Below are 18531 nucleotides of genomic sequence, written 5' to 3'. Positions count from 1 at the left end.
CTGACATCAAGCAATGCTGTCAAACCACATTCAACATAAATTACTACTGTCTTAGATACTTTTAAGGAAGCCAACTACAATACTAGCTATGTACAGTTTCTGCTAGTAGAAATATTAACAACTACATTTCATACTACTATGCATATACACTGACACCAAGCTACATCCATTCAATCACATTTGATGAAAAGGACACAGACAAAACATCAACAAGATTAAGGACTGAACATCACAAAGAGAACAACGTCTTATTTATCTTCCCCATTTTATCTTCTACTAATTGTGTCTTGGCTCCTAAGCTTATTTTTTCTATACCAATGAAAATCATGAGAATAAAAGGCTAAAAAGACTAAATACACCACATATCTAGTTTTGAATAAATTAACCCATATCTAAGAAGTCTGTGTTAAAACTGTTTAAGAGCTACCCAAGACAGAAGTCCTACATTCTCTCAGAGCATCCTAAGAGAGTAAACTGCATTAAAATGCTCCCTAATTTTCAGATCATCTCCATTACTGCACTTTCTCTCTCAGACATTAAAAATATAAGTCTCAAGGCAGGAAACTGTTGTCATAGGTATGGATGAAACTTAAAGCATAACTTATCACTTTCCTACTCAGATTACAGGATATTGTTTTTTCTTGGTAATTAAAATTTGTTTTGTTTTCAGTTCATTATCTTGTTATCTACCATGTTTAAATACCCCCCAGAAAAAAATAATAATTACAAAAAAGCGAATTTTTTTCCCCTCTATCTGCTCTGAAATCTAAGCCATATTCAGTCAATTATTTTCACTTTCTATTGTGGTAGCTGAACACAGAAACACTCAAATAATCGGCAGGAAAAAAGTCTGGGCCAGAATGATACCATAATATTTCAAGCGGATTCCTACAATATATTATCTGCCATGCTTTCCTCCTTAACAGAAGTAGTCAATGTTAATGTGACTTAATGAAGAATCCTGACAACTTCATCATATTTCTGAATTGAAATGACCTGATTACACTCTCCTTGAAGCCACTATTTACATTTTAATAAAGGACTATCATTACAGTTCTTTAATGGCTACAACAGCAATCAAATAACCCTGAAAAACAACCTGAGAGCAAAAAGTATTACATCTAGCTATGTAAATTTGACAAATGCATGTAACGTACTCATGAAGCAAAATTTAAAGAACAAACTTCCTGCTCCAAATGGGGGAAAAAAAGAAACAAAACTGCAAGTGTTCTGAAAACTTTAAGTGCAGCGCAGTTAGCCTTGCACGCACTTTCAGAACTGCACATAACCAAACCCTTAGCCTTCACCTCCCTGCCACCCATTTCTACCATGTCTCCAAAATTCTCCAGTTTTGACTAGAATATCTGCAAAAACCCGACCTTGGGTTTTATCAGTACCTAAAGCGTTACTGTTCTTCATTTAAAAAAAAAACACAACAGAATCCAGAGTTCCTTGGGTAGGTCTTTCACCCTTCATCAAATTCCAGCATACTCAAGAATTGTGTTTATGTTATTATCTGAACAATTGGAATATTTAATCAAATTTATTATTTTACTACTCTTTGATGTCCATCAAACACTAATCAGGCAGGAGAAGTGTTGTACACATTGTCTCAAAACACTGTTCATTTTCCAGCAGCGAAACTGGAGTAGACTAAACATTTCATAATGCTTCTTTCTAGAAGATGCAATTGGAGTCAGCAATTTAAATAGTCACAAAAGTATCTTAAAAAAAAACATACATCACCTACTTACATGATCCCTTTTGTACAAAGCCCTTTTATTTCTCCCCAGTTGACATAAACTAACTTATCATAAAAACAGACTTTATTTATGACTCCTAAAGACAAAAGTCGGCCTTCTGAAGAAGCTGAGGCAAGTACTTTGCAGACTGGGAATACAGATACATTGAGGTTGTAGCCACTTTGGGACTCTGTGCTATTTTGATCAAATCTATACTGTCCTCCACCCCACTTCCCCCTCCCTTCTCACTGTGATTTTGTACCTGCCCATCTTTGATCTGCCAGCACAGCTACACACATCATTCCTCCCTGGCTGAAATCTAGTGCCATGGACTAAACTAAATTACAGTTGCTGTGACCTATTGGCCGTGATTGTAGACAGCAATTACGGACAGGTAAGTGAGAGTAAGGTCTCAGAGGAAACAAGCAGCTGAGAAAGGGACTCTTTTATCGCCTAGATATTCCACACACTCTTGACCCATTGGCAAAGGATTGAGAAAAACAACAGAGGAAAAAGTAGGGGGAATGAATGATTTCTCGCCTCACTGCTCCCATTCGTTTTGTACTTCAGTGGGAGCTGGAACCAGTCTGCTTGTTCCTTACCTAGCACTAGCTGCAAAAATGTTCGCCATTAGAACAACGTATTCTGGTGAACAGTACTGACTGTTCTGCTTTACTGTTCTAAAGTACTGTTTACTGAACCAAAATACGACTCCCACCTACAAAAATCTTAATTTCTGTCAAATCTGAAGAAAGAAAGGGTAGCAAAGCCCACATAGTTTGACAGAAAAATCTTGCATTACAGAAATACAAGAGTAGAAGAGGAATTACATTCAATATTCCTCTTTATTTAATCTCCCATTTTTCCAGGGTAGGTGGCCGAATATTATAAAGCAAGGTTGCCACAGGTTAAATGGACTCTATTACCAAACATACTCATAACCATAAATAAAAAATGAGGACAATAAATTCAGAATAGGCAGCTCTGAGACAGAACTTTTTGAGTATGAAGCAAAAACCTCCTAAAAATGCGGTTTAAACCTACAATCTTAGCAGTTACCTTAATATAAAGTACTGCTGCAGATAATATATCGATGCCATTAAAAAGTTGCAATACCAACAGCAAACCTATCTTAAGTCCAAGATTCTTCACAAACACACACACACAAAAAAGATTACCAGAAGCCCTTCTCATAGTAAATATTAACTAAAACATTTCCAGAGTTGCTACAAACACAGAAACTTGCTTCCCAGAAAGTATTCTATTTGCTTTAAACTACAGAAAGAAAATTGAACAATATTTCACCCTCCTCAGCTACTCGCAAATCAAATCTCCATTCTTATCTGCATACAGCCAGCTGGTTTTTAAAATTCTGCTGTAATTGAGGGAAAAACAATTAAGCAATATTATTAACCATCTTACCATTGTTCCCTGGTGGTTGTAATGCATCTCCTGTCAAGCTACACCATCCAACTGGGAAAATATCACGAGAATCACATCTGCACCAATAGTCAAATGCTCCTCTCCAGCCATCAAACGTAACAAAAACTTCATCTCCTTTAACATCTCCAATGGTTGCTGGGCAAATCAAGTATGGGTTCTTTCTATCTATAGCTTCAAGTTTCATTCCAACTTTAAAGGAGTTTGTCGCAGGTTTTGGTGGTTCCTACAAAAAAAACATTAGTCAGAACACCTCTGTTTTTCTTCAACATTCTTATTTCTTAGTACTATCAAAAAGTTATAACAGATACTCAAAGAAACTCACTTATGTGTCATATTTGCTTTTCCCCTTCTGTATTACAAAAATCTAGATTCTGTTCCCACAAACACAGTTAGGATAATTAGCAAAATTCCCAATGACAGCAAGGCTGTGCTGAAAGTATTTACATAAGAAATAAGTTGCAGCCAATACATTATGCCTGGGCAGCAGGACAGCAAAGACACTAACATGAAATTATCACATGCTAAAAAAGAAGAGAAGATTTGCAAGGAATGGGTATTTCTGAGGACTGATAAATGTCTGGTAAAAGCTTCATCTCTCAATTAGTCCATGAAAAATTCATTAGCACTGGACATTATTTATAGGCCTCTTATTAACTAAGCCTGCCTCAAACCAATTCCAAGTAGATAAAAGAGAAGCAAAAATCAAGTCAACAAAAATAAATAAATAAATAAATAAAATAATCAAGCAAAAATGTATCCTCAGTGCAGAAGTGGTGACACAAGGGAACCTGAATTACCGCCTCAACATCAGGAACCTCAGCCTCCAAAAAACAATCCTCTCAGTCATGCTGATAGGCTACCACTGGGAAGTTTGATTCTACACACCTCAGAAAACTACATGAAGTTAAACATGTAAGTAACATGGCAGGTCTGAAATTAACTCTCTGATTTATTGACATACATTTAAATGTTAACCTCAGTATCAGAAATGAAGCCATTCTCTTTGACAGCACTGTAACAAAAAAAATGAAGATGTCATTTTAATACCACTATTGTTCAGTATATATTTTTTTGTGTTACAGTGCAGTTTTACAATAGTTAAAAACAAAAAAAAAAAAATCAGGCAGAAGAGCTTATTCAACTGTCAACATCTTCCTCATTACATTTTAAATAATGAGTAATGCACCCAATTAAAACATTTAACAAAATGTTTCCAAGCACTATTTTGTTCCAAGGATTTCTCTTCTAAGAAAAATTTTTTTCATCTTGTGCATAATCACAATGTGAGTATGACGCCTTTAAGAAATGTGAGACAAGGCATCATGTCTTCAATCCCTGACACAAGAAATGTGCTAACACATTTTTCTAGACAACACAGCATACTTCAAAAGTCTCAACTCAGGAAAGGAGATACCCATCCAATGGACTAGAAGCAGACCACTTCTTGTCTAGTTTTGTACCTTGCCAATCCATTTCAAAGCAGTTTTAAATAATAGTTGCCTTCTTGTGCTGCAGACAATAGGCGATATGTTGGCATTCTCAATAAAAAATGTGACCAGAGACCAACAGCTTACTAGCAGTCCTTTTCTTCTTACCTTCTTAAAGAATGCTGCAGGTGCCATTTCAGCTCCATTTAGAGTTCTTAAGAGAAACATTGGCCAAGAGGATGCATTCATCTGGAATCCTAAGTAACACAAAAAATTACTTGTGTATAACATCCCTACATTCAGTTTGTAAAATACAATGAGAAGAAAAAGATGTCAATTTGGCTTTACTACTGCCTGACTCCCTCTACTTTGGACTTGGACAAAATAGAAGTAACCAAGAAAGCCCAGATAGGGGAGCTGCTGGTACAGAAAACCGTGCACTGCATTTCCATTTTGAGTGGTTTGCTTACAGAATCAGCCATTGTTAGTTTGTGATTTGATAGATTAATATATATATATAGTTCAATAGAAATGATCTCTGGCTAAACAGTGTAATAAATGTAGTAACAGCTTTTCACAGAATCACCAAGGTTGGAAAAGACCAACAAGATGATCCAGTCCAACCATCCACCCATCACCAATAGTTTTCACTAAACCATGTCCCTCAACACAACGTCCAAACATTCCTTGAACACCTCCAGGGTCGATGACTTCACCACCTCCCTGGGAATAAACATTTAAGACTGACCAACACATGAGTTCTAGCACAGGAGATCCCACAGTCCCTGGCTCAGTGGAACTTCCCAAGCAAAATTAACTCAGAAATAACTCAGTTTACTTTACAGGGCTACTTCTCATTCTCAAACGACTTCTTCAGCTCCACATATACTGAATAGAGACTCTTATTTTCAAGGCTATTTTAAATCTTTCATCAGATCACAGGAAAGAAGATGACCAATTGGTTTCTTCTCCATCATCTATTAAAATAAATAAATATTCTTAACAAAGAACACATAACATTGAAGAAGAAACATATAATGGCTGTAATAGATGCATATAGCACATTGAAAAACACAAACTAGAAGTTTCTACTCCAGTATCCCTCATGAAACAAATGAATAGGAAGTACAAACAAGAATCAAATTTGTTTAGCTGAACTACTCGATGCAAGTAGAACAAAGGTTTGGCTGAAAATATTCTCATTCCAGATAATCTTCCTTCAGAATCAACTGCTTTCCAGTCAAAACAAACAAACAAAGAAAAAAACGAACTGACAACCTTTACACTGCTTACCAAATGGATGTTTTAAAGTAAAAATAAGGTAACACAGTAGACGTTTTTACTCCATCTTTTACAGTTACATGCCAGGCACGGTTTTACAGGCAAATAGACATAATAGAGAGAATTGGAAATTTCTCCATAAAGCAATTACTACCAGAATGTGCCAGGAACCAATGAGCTCCCTCACAGTTGAACCATGAGGAGTCTGTTGGAAGAATGCCACTAGAAAGGTGGAATGTATTCGGCAATTCTTGATCATTTAAATCATTAAGTAGTCTCAAATTGAATCACGTGGATTATATTTTTAAATCATTCTTCAAATTACAGCTTTAAGCAATCTTTAGCTGAATGAAAAATTATGCACTGAAACTACCTACGCAACACCTAAATTAATAAAAAGCTCATGACTGAGAAATGGTGTCATAATTTGAAGACTACCGAGCTGATTATCAGTCTTGGTTTCATACCGGAGTCTTTATGCAGTCTAAACATGTGTGATTACTGAAATACAGTATTCCTAACCAGCTAGCTCAGAAAAGACACATACACAAAGAAAAAGGAATGACAGCTAAACAACAGTTTCAATTAACTGCACTTGGCCTATAGATCATTCTGGTAAAAACACAGTAAATGTTACCTTCATCATAATTTGCTGAGAACATTAAGTTCTCAAAACCATAAAAAATCACCTATGAAAAAGAGAAGACAAAACAGGGACCCTTTCCTATGCTAATCATTTTCTAAAATGCCTTATGTAACGTACATAATTAAAGCTATGCAAAGATGAGGTAGGAGGGAATATCTATTATGAGAGAAATAGAACATTAGTATCCAGAAGGTTCCCTACCACTCAGGAAAAAAAAAATATATAAAATAAAATCAGTTGCTTAAATGTCTAACAGGAGGTAATTATACACCCAATTAGCTCCCAGCTTTGCCCAGGAACAGGATGCTGTAAAGCTGCCAAGAAGGCTTTTTCAAAAATTTATCTAGGTATGCCAGAATGCTTCACTGCTGGAATTCAGCCTATCTCTAGAAAAATCTTAGACAGGAGGGAAAAATAATGGCATTTCCATTCTTTTCTGAGTAACAGCAATTGTTCTGAGAGCAGGTAAACTTGCATTCCGGGATGCAGGGAAACATCTGCTTGTTTGGGGCTGCTCTGCAAGTAGCTTGATCCAACAGGAGTAAGAAACAAAATCCAAAGAGAAGTCATCGACCTTTCAACTGATGATCTCAGAAATCTTCTCTTCTTAATGGCTCAACTGTCTTCATCACACGGAATCCAGAGCTGTTTAATTCATCTCGCCAGTTTAGAAACACATTTTTTTAAAGGCACCGTGCTACTGAACAAAAGCTATACATCGCACATACATGTGCGATGAAAGAACAGAAACACCACATTCATTCTAGAAGGTTCTACCAAGAACTTCAGAGAGGCTGAACAGTCATTTCTCCAATACAAAATAAAAACAAATCAGAATCTTTTCCCTTCAGTGTCAAGAAGTTCAAATGCTTTCATTCAAAACCTCCATGTTCACAAGAAAAAAAAAGATTAAAAAAAAAAAGCCATTTTGAGCTGAGACTGTATCTATCTCAAATAATATTTTTTGTGGACTGGTGCCCTAGCTGCCTATCTTACCTTTATCTAAAGCAGCATAACAGCACAAAAATATTTACCCTTACAATCTACATGAAGCAACTTACTGGCTAAGTGAACTCCTGCTGTATCAGTCTGCCTGTCTGCAAGCTAATCAAGTTTTGCACTGCAATGAAATTATACTTTTTCACTTTATCTTTCCAACAGAAGATCTGGAATCTGTTAATAGATACGGTAGAAGAGTTTCCTCAGGTCAGTAAGAGAAAGCACAGCAACCTTCCCAATACCAATGATTCTATAATTCTATCAGAGGAAGATGGAAAAATTTCTTCTCAGAAAGAGTGGTGATGCAGTGGCACAGGCTGCCCAGGGAGGTGGTGGAGTCACCATCCCTGGAGATGTTCAAAGGGGTAGATGACACACCGAGTGACATGGTTTGATGGTATGGTGGTGATGGATCGATGACAGGACTTTACAACCTTAGGGGCCTTTTTAACCTTAATGAATCTGTGATCTTTACTACACCTCTGCCTTGTCACATGTCACAGTTAGAAGACACCAAAGCAAGAAGTAAGTTTATAACCCTAAGAGTGGAAAACAGCAGCAATCATCTCTTGGCTACAGTACACTTCTTTTGTTAAGAACATTATTTTTTGCATTTTATAAATGCAGATAACAGAATAAAAGAATTGGAGGTTTATTGCTGTTGTAGAACTGTTTGTGTTTGGTGATTTTTTGTTGTTTTGGGCTTTTTTGTGTGTGGAATTATGACGAAAGTTGGTCATTACTTTTCTTGCTTTTGAAAAGCAGAACTATTTTCAAACTAATAAGAAATATCATTTTCTTTAAAGATTTCTGTACCCAGAAGCGGAAGCCCTACCAAACAGTACAACAATGTAGATCTAAATAGACAGATTAATCACAGAAGAGAAAAATGATGCCACGGTTATATTACTCACAGTTGTTGGTCAAAGTTAATTTTGAGTATTCATTGTATAGCAAGGAATTCCTTGAACACCTCCCCGTTTAATAAACTTTCTCAGTTAATTTTCACTAAGCTCAAGCACTATTTCTCAGTTTTGGGAGACGTATTGTTGTGGCTCATTCCGCTCATGGAAGGCAAAAAAATAAATCTGCAGACTATTTCTCAGCGTAGGATAGCTGCAGTCTTGCTCATGAGCATTTGTCGTGCTCACAAACCAGACACAACAAATTGGTCAAACATCCCCCCCTCGTGTCAGCTTGAGGAAATGAAAAACACATGCAGTTTGCTACAGCTCTGGAGAGGCTCTTTCCTGATGAAATCCTGTCGTTACCTTTCTCAGATCACAGTTCATTCAGTGCCCAAGAAAATTATGTGCTCAACTCAGGTTGCCCTGAACTGTATGCAGTTTATGCAGTCCAGCTAAGCACTTCACACTTGGCTTAACAGCAAGTGTCTTCTACTGGGCCACTCTGCTTTACTGAAGAGTCAAAAAAGGTGATCAGCCTTACCCAACTTAGTCCTTATTAAGTTCTACTAAAAGGGCCATGAACAACAAAAAGCAATAAAATATTGCCTCCATATGTACTCATAAGGTAGGGTGTGTATATGTATCAGTGAAGTTTCAGAATGGGTACGTGACAGCATGTCACCATTACAAAAGCTGACAGACACTACCATTTAATACTAAGGAACTTCACTAAATAACTAAAGCAAAAAAGCAATTATTCTGCTCATTCTTATTTCAAAAGAATCTCCTCATAAAAAAAAAGAAGGAAAAAGTCACAATTCACTTACCCCAAACTAGTTCACTTACCTCTGTGCTAGTACCACTGAATTTACTATGACAAAAAGGTAGAATTGACTATACAATATCTCTGCTCCATAGACATTAGTTCAGAAGCTTTGTCTCTTACCAAGAGGAGGCTGTAGCATGCCCCCCTTCTTCTCACAGGTCCCGATGGGCTGTATGTCTGAGGAGTCCACGAGCCTCCAAAAATCATTTTTGTTGTCACTTCCATCGAGTCTCAACCTCAGCCTGGCACCAGTGATTCCAATTATTGTAGCTATGCAAACTGAGGTAGCGTTGCGAGGATCGTGGGCTTCCAGTTTCATACCAACTTTGAAGTCGTTTGTAGGTGGAATTCTGGACTACAGTAAGAGATAAAAGACTTTTTGTTATTGTTGTTTGCATTGCTAAATTTCCAGCCAGTTCAATATACAGCTTTCATTCATTCAAATGTTTCATAAAAGTAGGTAAATATAAAGAAGACTTTGAACTTTCAGCATTCAGGACTAAATCAGGAAAGGAGATTGGATAACCTCCCAGCAGCATAATTTCAAGTACTTGATTGCTTCTGCTGCATAAATACAACTGATTTTTTAAAACATGGGCACAGACAGGATGGGTAAGACGGGAATATTGCAAAAACATGAATGTAAAGATGGGGCAAGAATGAATAATACTTGAAGTGAATGGGAAACAAAAACAAGAATATCAGGAAACATGACAGCTTTTATTGTTTTTTCTTTTTTTTTTTTTTAAGAGAAAAAAAATATTAATTAGTTTTTAATTCGTAAGAAATACAGTAATACTTTGCAAATGAAAACAAAATTTGGACCCTATTGCACTAGGCACTACGAAAGTTTCAGGCAAGAAAGCGTTTGTGTGCCTGAAAAAAGCTTAGAATAAAAAGAAAGAAAACAGAAGAAGGAATTACTGTTAAATGTATTTTACAGAAAGGAAACAGTTCTACAGTCACGTAAAACTGTGCAAAGATAGGAACTGCAGCTTGAGCTCATTCACAGGGAACTGAATACATTCATACACACACGCACACAATTAAATGCCAATTTAATTAGCAGGCATCAGATTTTTTGAAAAAGATGCCAGCACAAGGAAGAGATGATGGATGCAATTTGGTGTTTCAGCTGAATTTTTTTGTTACAAATTATAATTTAGAAAAGGAGAATATTCTTTAGTGAGATATTACTAGGAAAACAGAAGAGCTCACACAATAGCACTGGTAGAGATGAACCAGATCACAGTCCTGTTACTTGCCTAATGGAACCCTGTAGGCAATAGCAACATCTTACAATGATCACAATTTCATATCAAGACTAACTGGTATTGCATGACTCACCTTGGCTCTAGCAAGATTCTAGAACAATCTTTCTACCTCCCTTAAGACATCTTCTCACTTTTTGCCTGAATTTATTTGTGGAAACTTCTACCAATATCAATTTTCCAGTTCTCTCTGCATCTTCGAAAATATGAAAAAAATCTGCAGTGTGTTTCCATGTGGCAACCTCATCCCTTCTGATCAATCTTTCCTCAAGTTAAACAAGCCAAGCATTGAGGTTACTCATAGGAGAGGATGACTGTTCTCCTGGAAGCCTGCCTCTGTACGTCATCTAGGTCAAAGCTGCTCCCTAATGCAGATGCCAAAAACGATACAGGCAGCCTTCCACTTGCCATTTTACCCCTGTAGCTAACATAACCTGAATCCTAACACAGGAGGCAGGCAGAGGGCTCACAAACATGGGCATTCACATTCACAACATGAATGCCTAAACAGGTATTAGTGATATTTTGTCTCCACAGCACTTAATTTCTAAAAACATATCTTGCTCTGTCTTTTCTATGGAGTACAGGTGCAATGTTCCAAGCAGACCCCAGATCAGGAGCCCTGTAGGCACCAGAGCCCAGAAAACAAAGAGACAGGCAATACTCAGTGAGCACTGAGGACAACATCTGCCAGCGCTGCATTTAGACAGCAGGCTGCCTGAAAGGGGAGACTGAGCATATTAAATGTAAAGGGCAATTCAATTTCCGGACATTGCTTGTCAAGCTGTTATTTTCTGCAACCATGAAAGACAATTGAAATAGAAAAAATATGGAGTTTGTTTATTTGTTTGTAGGAAAGGTAAGCCTGTTAAAATAGCAACAACACAATGTACAGCTCTAAAAAAGGTAACTCCTTCATACCAGTTCCTATAGTATAGCAAAATAACAAAACCAGCTAGAACAGAGCTTCAAACAAGGCTCTTAAATAACCCAAAGAGTTTTACATTTTCAACTGCTTGGAAAAAAAAAATGTTTAAGGGTGAGAAAAAGGGATGTAGAATGCTTCAAAAATTTAGGGAGTAATTAGAAACAACTGAGAGCTACAAAGAAAATACATTCTAAATTAAGATAAATACTTTAATCAATTCCTATTAGCAGTCTATGCCTGTATCTTAATTTACGGTAGAGACTTTAATCTATTGCTCCCCAGGTCATTTTTAATTACTACAAAATGTAAACTTTGTAATATTCCCACAAGTCACAATTTCTGGATATAATTGTCAAATAAAGCCTCTCTCTGCTTGTTTTCTGGCTGGCCACAGCAGTGTCTTTCTTTCATTGCACAGAGTGATAACAACATGTACAGTTCATGTGCAAGCCAACAGAAGTCAAATTAGTCCTACATGAAGCTCAAGCACTTTAGTTTCTAAAACCTTCAAACATTAATTAGTGAGAAGAGCTGGCTCTGCAATAATTAACACTGCATGTCACTTTCTACTTAAAGGTCAAATCCTAGAAGAAATGTAGTTTGAATATGCAGACTGTTTTGAAATTTGCTATGCACAGACATGAAGGCTCTTCCTTCCAACCCACGCACTCCTAAAGTAATCCAAGTCACTCAGATTTATCTATCTTAGTCAGCCCATATTATTTAATCACCTTTGAGATGCTATTCTGTTGTACGGTGAGGGCCTCCCAAGCATCATTCACAAAGAAGTCAACATACAAAAGACACAAGGAAAGGCTTCTGAGCAGCTTTCTGCTGTAGCTACATATCTCAAGAGTGTATGCATTGGTCATCATGGTCTGTAAGGTATGAATATGGCACTACCTTAGTATGACCAAGAAATATACCACTGCCCTGTTCCTACCCAAGCAAGGCTTGGGGTCTCTGCCTTGGGCTTGTATCTACTACAAAAAAAAACACACACTGTTGAATTAAATTCTGAAAATGATACATTATAGGTGATTGATCCATTCAAAAAGAGCTACGGACTTTGCTATTCTTAGCCCTCCCTCACTGAAAGCAGCACAAGAGGAGTATTTTGTCCTTTATCCTCATCTCCTAAAGTGAAAGCTGAGATTCAAGATATAATAGGAGGAAATGCTACCATCTGCTTTCATCTTTCTCTGTTCTCCATTCCTGCAAATTACATACAGAGTGATGGTTCCTCTCCTCATATTATTAGTCCAGGACTTCAGATTATTCCTTTGTTGCTTTTTGCTTGGTCCTTGGTGGAAGCCACTATCACAGTACTATCAGACTGCCAACAAGACCTAGAAGATATCTTCTTGGACACAACCAACCTTCTTCTCGCATATATTACAGTTCTATCAACTTGAACTACCCAATTCCTTCAGCACCTATCTACCCAATTCCTTCAGCACCTATCTACCCAATACATGGAAGGTGTACCTACTGAAACTCATCCTACATAATTTTTTGGCAGCTAAGTCAGACACTCCAACTTGGGAACATACTGGACTCCAGCTGCTCCTACAGAGAGAAAAACGCCTTCAGATGTTGATTCATTCTCCAAAGAGATGAATAAATGAACATCATTAGCTCAAACAAGATGGTAGATTTAAATTGCATCTGTAAATACACATAAAACCATCAGGTAGGGAGAAATCAAACTTGTAGAGCACAGTGTAAAGCAGAACGCTTAATACCCTCTGTACAAACTCCTTAATATCTCTTAATGAATGACAAACACTACTGAATTCTATTAACTTGAGATTGTAGTTAACATATGCAAACTCATCAGTGAACTCAATCTTTTTAGCTCCTATCTTTGAAATGCTTACCTTTACTCACTCTTCATTGTTGATCTAGCATATATATCACTTTGACAACCCAAACTTTACACTAAGTTCAGGGATATATAGTTTTCCTCATTATAGATCCAGTATTTCCTTTATATTCTACCACAGAAATATTTCAGTTGGAGAAACCTTAAAGATCACCTAGTTTCAGCTCCCCTGCCAAGGACAGGAATACCTGCCACTAAAATAGGTTGCCCAAAGCCCCATCCAGCCTGGCCCTGAACACTTACAGCAATGGGGCATCCACACCTCCTCTGGGCAGCCTGTTCCAGTGTCTCACCACCCACATAAGAAAGAATTTCCTTCTTATATTCAGTTTAAATCTACTCTCTTTTAGTTGAAAACCGTCATCTCTTCTGCCACTACAAGTCTTGGTAAAAAGTCTTTCCTCTAAATTTTTAATGTATTCTTTAAAATTTAGTATCTATTGTGACTACCTATTATTGAAACCACTGTGCTACTAGAAAACCACAGTATAGTCAGCATCACTGAAATCTGGTGGGTGTGGTCATCAATGACTACAAGCTGCTCAGGATCTTTTTCTGGTTGATCTACCTGTAGGAGACATTTTGTTATTTTTTGCACTCCTTTCCAGTCCAGCTGGGACTAGATGGGTTCAAGCACTGGACTCTGGAGAACCTCAAAAGGTTCAATAAATCTAAGTGCAAAGTCTTTCACCTGTGTCACAGCAGCACTGACCCACTATCAGTAGAAGCTAGGAGACAAAAGGATGGAGCATAGCTCTGCACAGGAGAGATGTGGACCTGTTTAAGTGTGTCCAGAGAGACATAGAGAGTTGGGGCTGTTCAGTCTGGAGAAGAGAAGGCTCAGAGGTGATGTGATAGCAGCCTTTCTAAAGGGGTGTACAAGAAAGAAGGGGACAGACTCTTTAGCAGGGTCTGCTGTGACAGAACACTGGGAAGTGGTTTCAAGCCAAAATAGGGAAATTTAGATTTGATATAAAGAAGTTTTATTTTTATGATAAGGGTACTGAAGAACTGGTACAGGTTGCCCAAGGAGTGGGTAGATGCCCTGTACCTGGGGACATTCAAGGTCAGGCTGGATGAGGCTCTGAGCACACTGATGTAGCTATAGGTGTCCCTGATCACTGCAGGGGAGTTGGACCAGATGACCTTTGTGTGTGCCCCAGTGGCGCAGTGGTTAAAGACGTCGCCTTGCAACACTGGGGCCCGGAGTTCGAATCCCCCCTGTGGCGCAAGTGGTAGAAGTGCCGCTCTGCTACACAGAGGCTCGAATACCGGGGGCTGGACTCGATGATCTCTAAGGTCCCTTCCAACCCGCATGAAACTATGAAACTATGAAACCTTTAAGGGACCTTTCCGACACAAACCATTCTGCAATTACACCTTGGTAAAAATCAACTGGATCTGAAAGAGTTAAAATGTGACATCTTTCACAGAATCATTGAGAGGGAGGTGAGATGCTGGCACAGGTTGCCCAGACAGGCTGTGGGTGCCCCATCCCTGGACATGTTCAAGGTCAAGCTGGATGGGGGCCTGGGCAGCCTGATCTAGTACATGATCTAGTGATTAGCAACTCTGCCTTTGGCAGGGTGGTTGTAACTTGATGATCCATAGGGTCCCTTCCAACCCAAGCCATTCTATGATTATATCATTTCAGTATTTGGGAGATTCAGAAAATAAGTGGCCAATAACTTTTCCAGCATGTACAAAAACATATATACATACATTTTGTACATCTAATAGATAGCCAGAATTGAAAAGACTTTTCCAGTTACAGGATTGTGGAAGTCTTCTTTCACTATCAGTCAAATTCAAATTCTTACAGTAATCCTTTAATATTACTGGGAAAAAAAACAAACAAACAAAAAAAACAGTAATTATTTTTGAGGTTCAATGAGACTGTTCTATGCTGTTCTCTTTTAAAGAGAGTCCAAAGCTACAGCTTTAATGAAACCCTCAAAATCTGGTTTGAGACAGAAACCAACAATGGAAAATGTCAGTTGCTGGTATCTACCAAAAGTGTAAGATACTGATAAACAGGGATCAAAAGAAGTCAAGGTCTGCAAACAGTCCAAATGTAAAAGTTGCCATATCATCACCCCATAACATGTAAACATACACACACACACTTGCAAAATAGTATTTGGCATACCTGTTTGAAACAGTGTAGAGGGGCAGCTATTGATTCAGTCTCTTTCAGATAATCATCCCAACTAAACTGTTCTGGAAGACATAAGACAAAAAAAAAAAGGGCTATATGGACAGTTTTGAAAGGGAACATAAATTAAGAGGTAAGCTGGGGAAAGAGACAGTAAAGAACCCACCCAAATATCTGAAGAATATTTTTGTTTCCCCAAGAACAGCATTACAATAAAATGAAAACTTCAAAAAATACAAAGCCTTTGAAGTAGCTTTAAGAGTCAACAGGGGAATCACACAACAGGAAAATACTTGTACCCACAAGTTCTTCTATTTGTGCTCCACATATAGAGAAACAAGTCAGGATATCTAGACTCAATTATTTGCACAAGAATGCTCTCCCAGACATCCCCATAAAATCACTTCTGTGCTTCTGCATCTTAGTTTCCCATCGCTCAAGCAGTGGGAGGAACAGCAGCACTGGTAATGGTAACTTCAAAGGACTAATTTAATAATATACAGGAAAAAGCACAGACACTTAGCATCTACTGAAATGTACCTTGAGAACCACTATCCCCAGTCCACTATAAATCAAAAGAATTAGCATAACATTCCAACAGCATCTTTGTTTCTTTTCATGAGAAGTCTGATAAAGGTTTCTCTTTGTAAAGTAAATACTACAAGATAAAACTACCATAGCACAGCTGATGTTTTTGTCTGTAAATCATCTAGACGAGCTCCTTTGTTTATTATTCTCTTTGGGCAGCTGGCATCTATCTAATGTTCCTGTAAAGAACATCAATTAACCCCAAAAGAGTGCAACGATGCCACCCAGTGGTTGAATCAGCGATAACTTCACAGAGCAAAATCTTCACAAAGGTGAAAAAAACACCACTGGGCAGAATCAAACACATTTCTGTAATCTTAAGAAACAAAGCAACATACAGAAAATGACAGCATTTTCAGTCACTTGCACACTGCTTCTCTGGTTTATTGGTTTGAACTCAGCGCTTGCCTGCATTAGCACAGCATCTCATTGAGGATTACAGTGCCTCAAAAAGAAGAGAACCACACCTGGCCTGCTAAGACTCTCATTCTTTAGCACAGTAGCCTCAAAAGGGTACGAGGGATTGCTCCCCGACTCCTCAGAGGGCATGCATCTGTTAACTAAGTAACAAGTAAGAACAATTTCAAAAGTTGATAATTTGGTGAACTGGACTGCAGTCAGGCTGGTAACAGCGATGTTTTCATAGGGTACCTCGGAAGCCTGTCTGTTTTGTAATAAAAACTTTATTTATTCATCTGTACACTTACACTGATTTTGTATTACTCACAAAAGGTATTAACTTTAAAAATGCATTAAGGTACTTCAGTTTCAAAAGGGCATGCTCTGGAAATGACCCTTCACAGTTTTCCCAAGAAACCTGCCTCCAGATCCACTGTTCCTTTCTTTGAAATGCCATGGAGGAAGCAAATGCCAAAAATAACAACTAACTGCTTTCTAAGTTTCAACTTTAAAAAAAAAAACAAAAAAAAACAGTCTTTGACTCTAAAAATAAAACTGCCGCTACCAACTGACTTGTGATTAAAAAATGATTTTTCAAAGTAACCTTTAATGTACTCAGTCCAATAAAACTAACCCAGAGGCTAATTTCACACAGAGGGTGGTGACGCACTGGAACATGTTGCCCAAGGAAGCTGTGGATGCCTCATCCCTGGAGGCATTCAAGGCCAGGTTGGATGTGGCTCTGGGCAGCCTGGTCTGGTGGTGGGCAACTCTGCACATAGCAGGGGGGTTGAAACTACATGATCATTGTGGTCCTTTTCAACCCAGGCCATTCTATGATTCTGTGAACCCTACCAATGGTTATGGTAAGGACCAAGTAATATAGACAGTTCAGAGACAGCACATTCCAAGAGCAGGGACCCCATTTACACCCTCTGGAGATATAATACCTCCATACCTGCATTTCCCAAAATGATCTCAGTTGTTATAACAGGACTTTAAATTTGGTGGGATGTCCAGAAAGTTCAGAGGAAAACAAACAGGTTTTCTTTTCAGGGAGTATTTACACAAGGTAACAGAACAGCCAGCTGCACAGAAAGCCAAAAGGAAAACAATATTGCTTCACTCCTTACTTTAAATCTGGGGCATTAAAAACTCTTTCCTCAAGCATAAATGACCTCGAGTTTACATTAGGACCACTCCATCTGTGAATATATGTTACAGTAAAGCAAGCATCTCAGATATGGAGCTAATTATCATTTAATTGCTGCAGTCATAGAAAAGAAATGAAAGAATGCCACAGCATGTAAGATGCTCACCTAGGAAGGCAGTAACATGGAAAAAAAAAATTCTCTACCCAAAAATCTCTACCAAAAAAGTAAAGAAACAATTGTTTTCTACATATTTCTAATTCTAAAGCCCCTGAAAGCATACAACTTCTGAGAAATTGAAGAGAAAATCAATTCATACTGAATGATTTAACATGCATTCTCCTTCCCACTCAACCTGCAGGCTGAATTAATCAGCTTCTGAAGAACTATTATGCAACACACGACTCTTGCAACCCACCAGCAAAGTGAAAATGAGAGAAGAAAAACGAATATTCATGCTGAAGAACAAATCAGCATATACTGGGAACGAGGAAAAGAAAACAAAACAGAACAAAAAGAAACCAAACCAAACCTGAAGGCAATCAGGACATTTTGCAAAAAAATTAGGTAGTTTGTAGCCAGCATGGGAGTGGGATTCTAAACAGTAATCCAAGACCATCAGCATGCTCAAACAGATTCGTTATTTAAACAAGAAGAAAAAATAAGGAAATCAGTTTGTGTCACGGTTGCCTGTAGTAGCACAGGTTTACAGTTACCATTGAGGATTAACAGCGCTTGTTGTCTTGCTATTTTTTCAGTTCCATATCAATACCCCTAGCACCTTTGGAGAGGCATTACCCATTACAAAGTAACTTAAGCTAATAGAAAGGACCACAGGACACCCCCAGGTTGGCTGCTCAGAGCAGATCCCATCATAGAAAG

The 18531-nt window shown here is 38.0% G+C and overlaps 1 protein-coding gene across 1 annotated transcript in view; it reads right to left on the bottom strand.

Moving 5' to 3' along the window:
- SCML2 (Scm polycomb group protein like 2) overlaps positions 1-18531 on the bottom strand; it is a 65888-nt gene that overhangs the window by 30117 nt on the left and 17240 nt on the right. Inside the window, exons 4-7 of the mRNA XM_032442346.1 lie at positions 15506-15576; positions 9393-9627; positions 4781-4869; positions 3165-3408 (exon numbers count right to left, since the gene is read on the bottom strand). Coding sequence (XP_032298237.1) covers positions 3165-3408; positions 4781-4869; positions 9393-9627; positions 15506-15576 — 639 coding nt within the window. The remainder of the gene's footprint in view (positions 1-3164; positions 3409-4780; positions 4870-9392; positions 9628-15505; positions 15577-18531) is intronic.

This window comes from Coturnix japonica, chromosome 1 (assembly GCF_001577835.2).
Source record: "Coturnix japonica isolate 7356 chromosome 1, Coturnix japonica 2.1, whole genome shotgun sequence".
Classification (NCBI taxonomy): Eukaryota; Metazoa; Chordata; class Aves; order Galliformes; family Phasianidae; genus Coturnix; species Coturnix japonica.
Note: the sequence above shows the minus strand (reverse complement) of the source record. Positions and strands in the feature narration are given on the sequence as shown.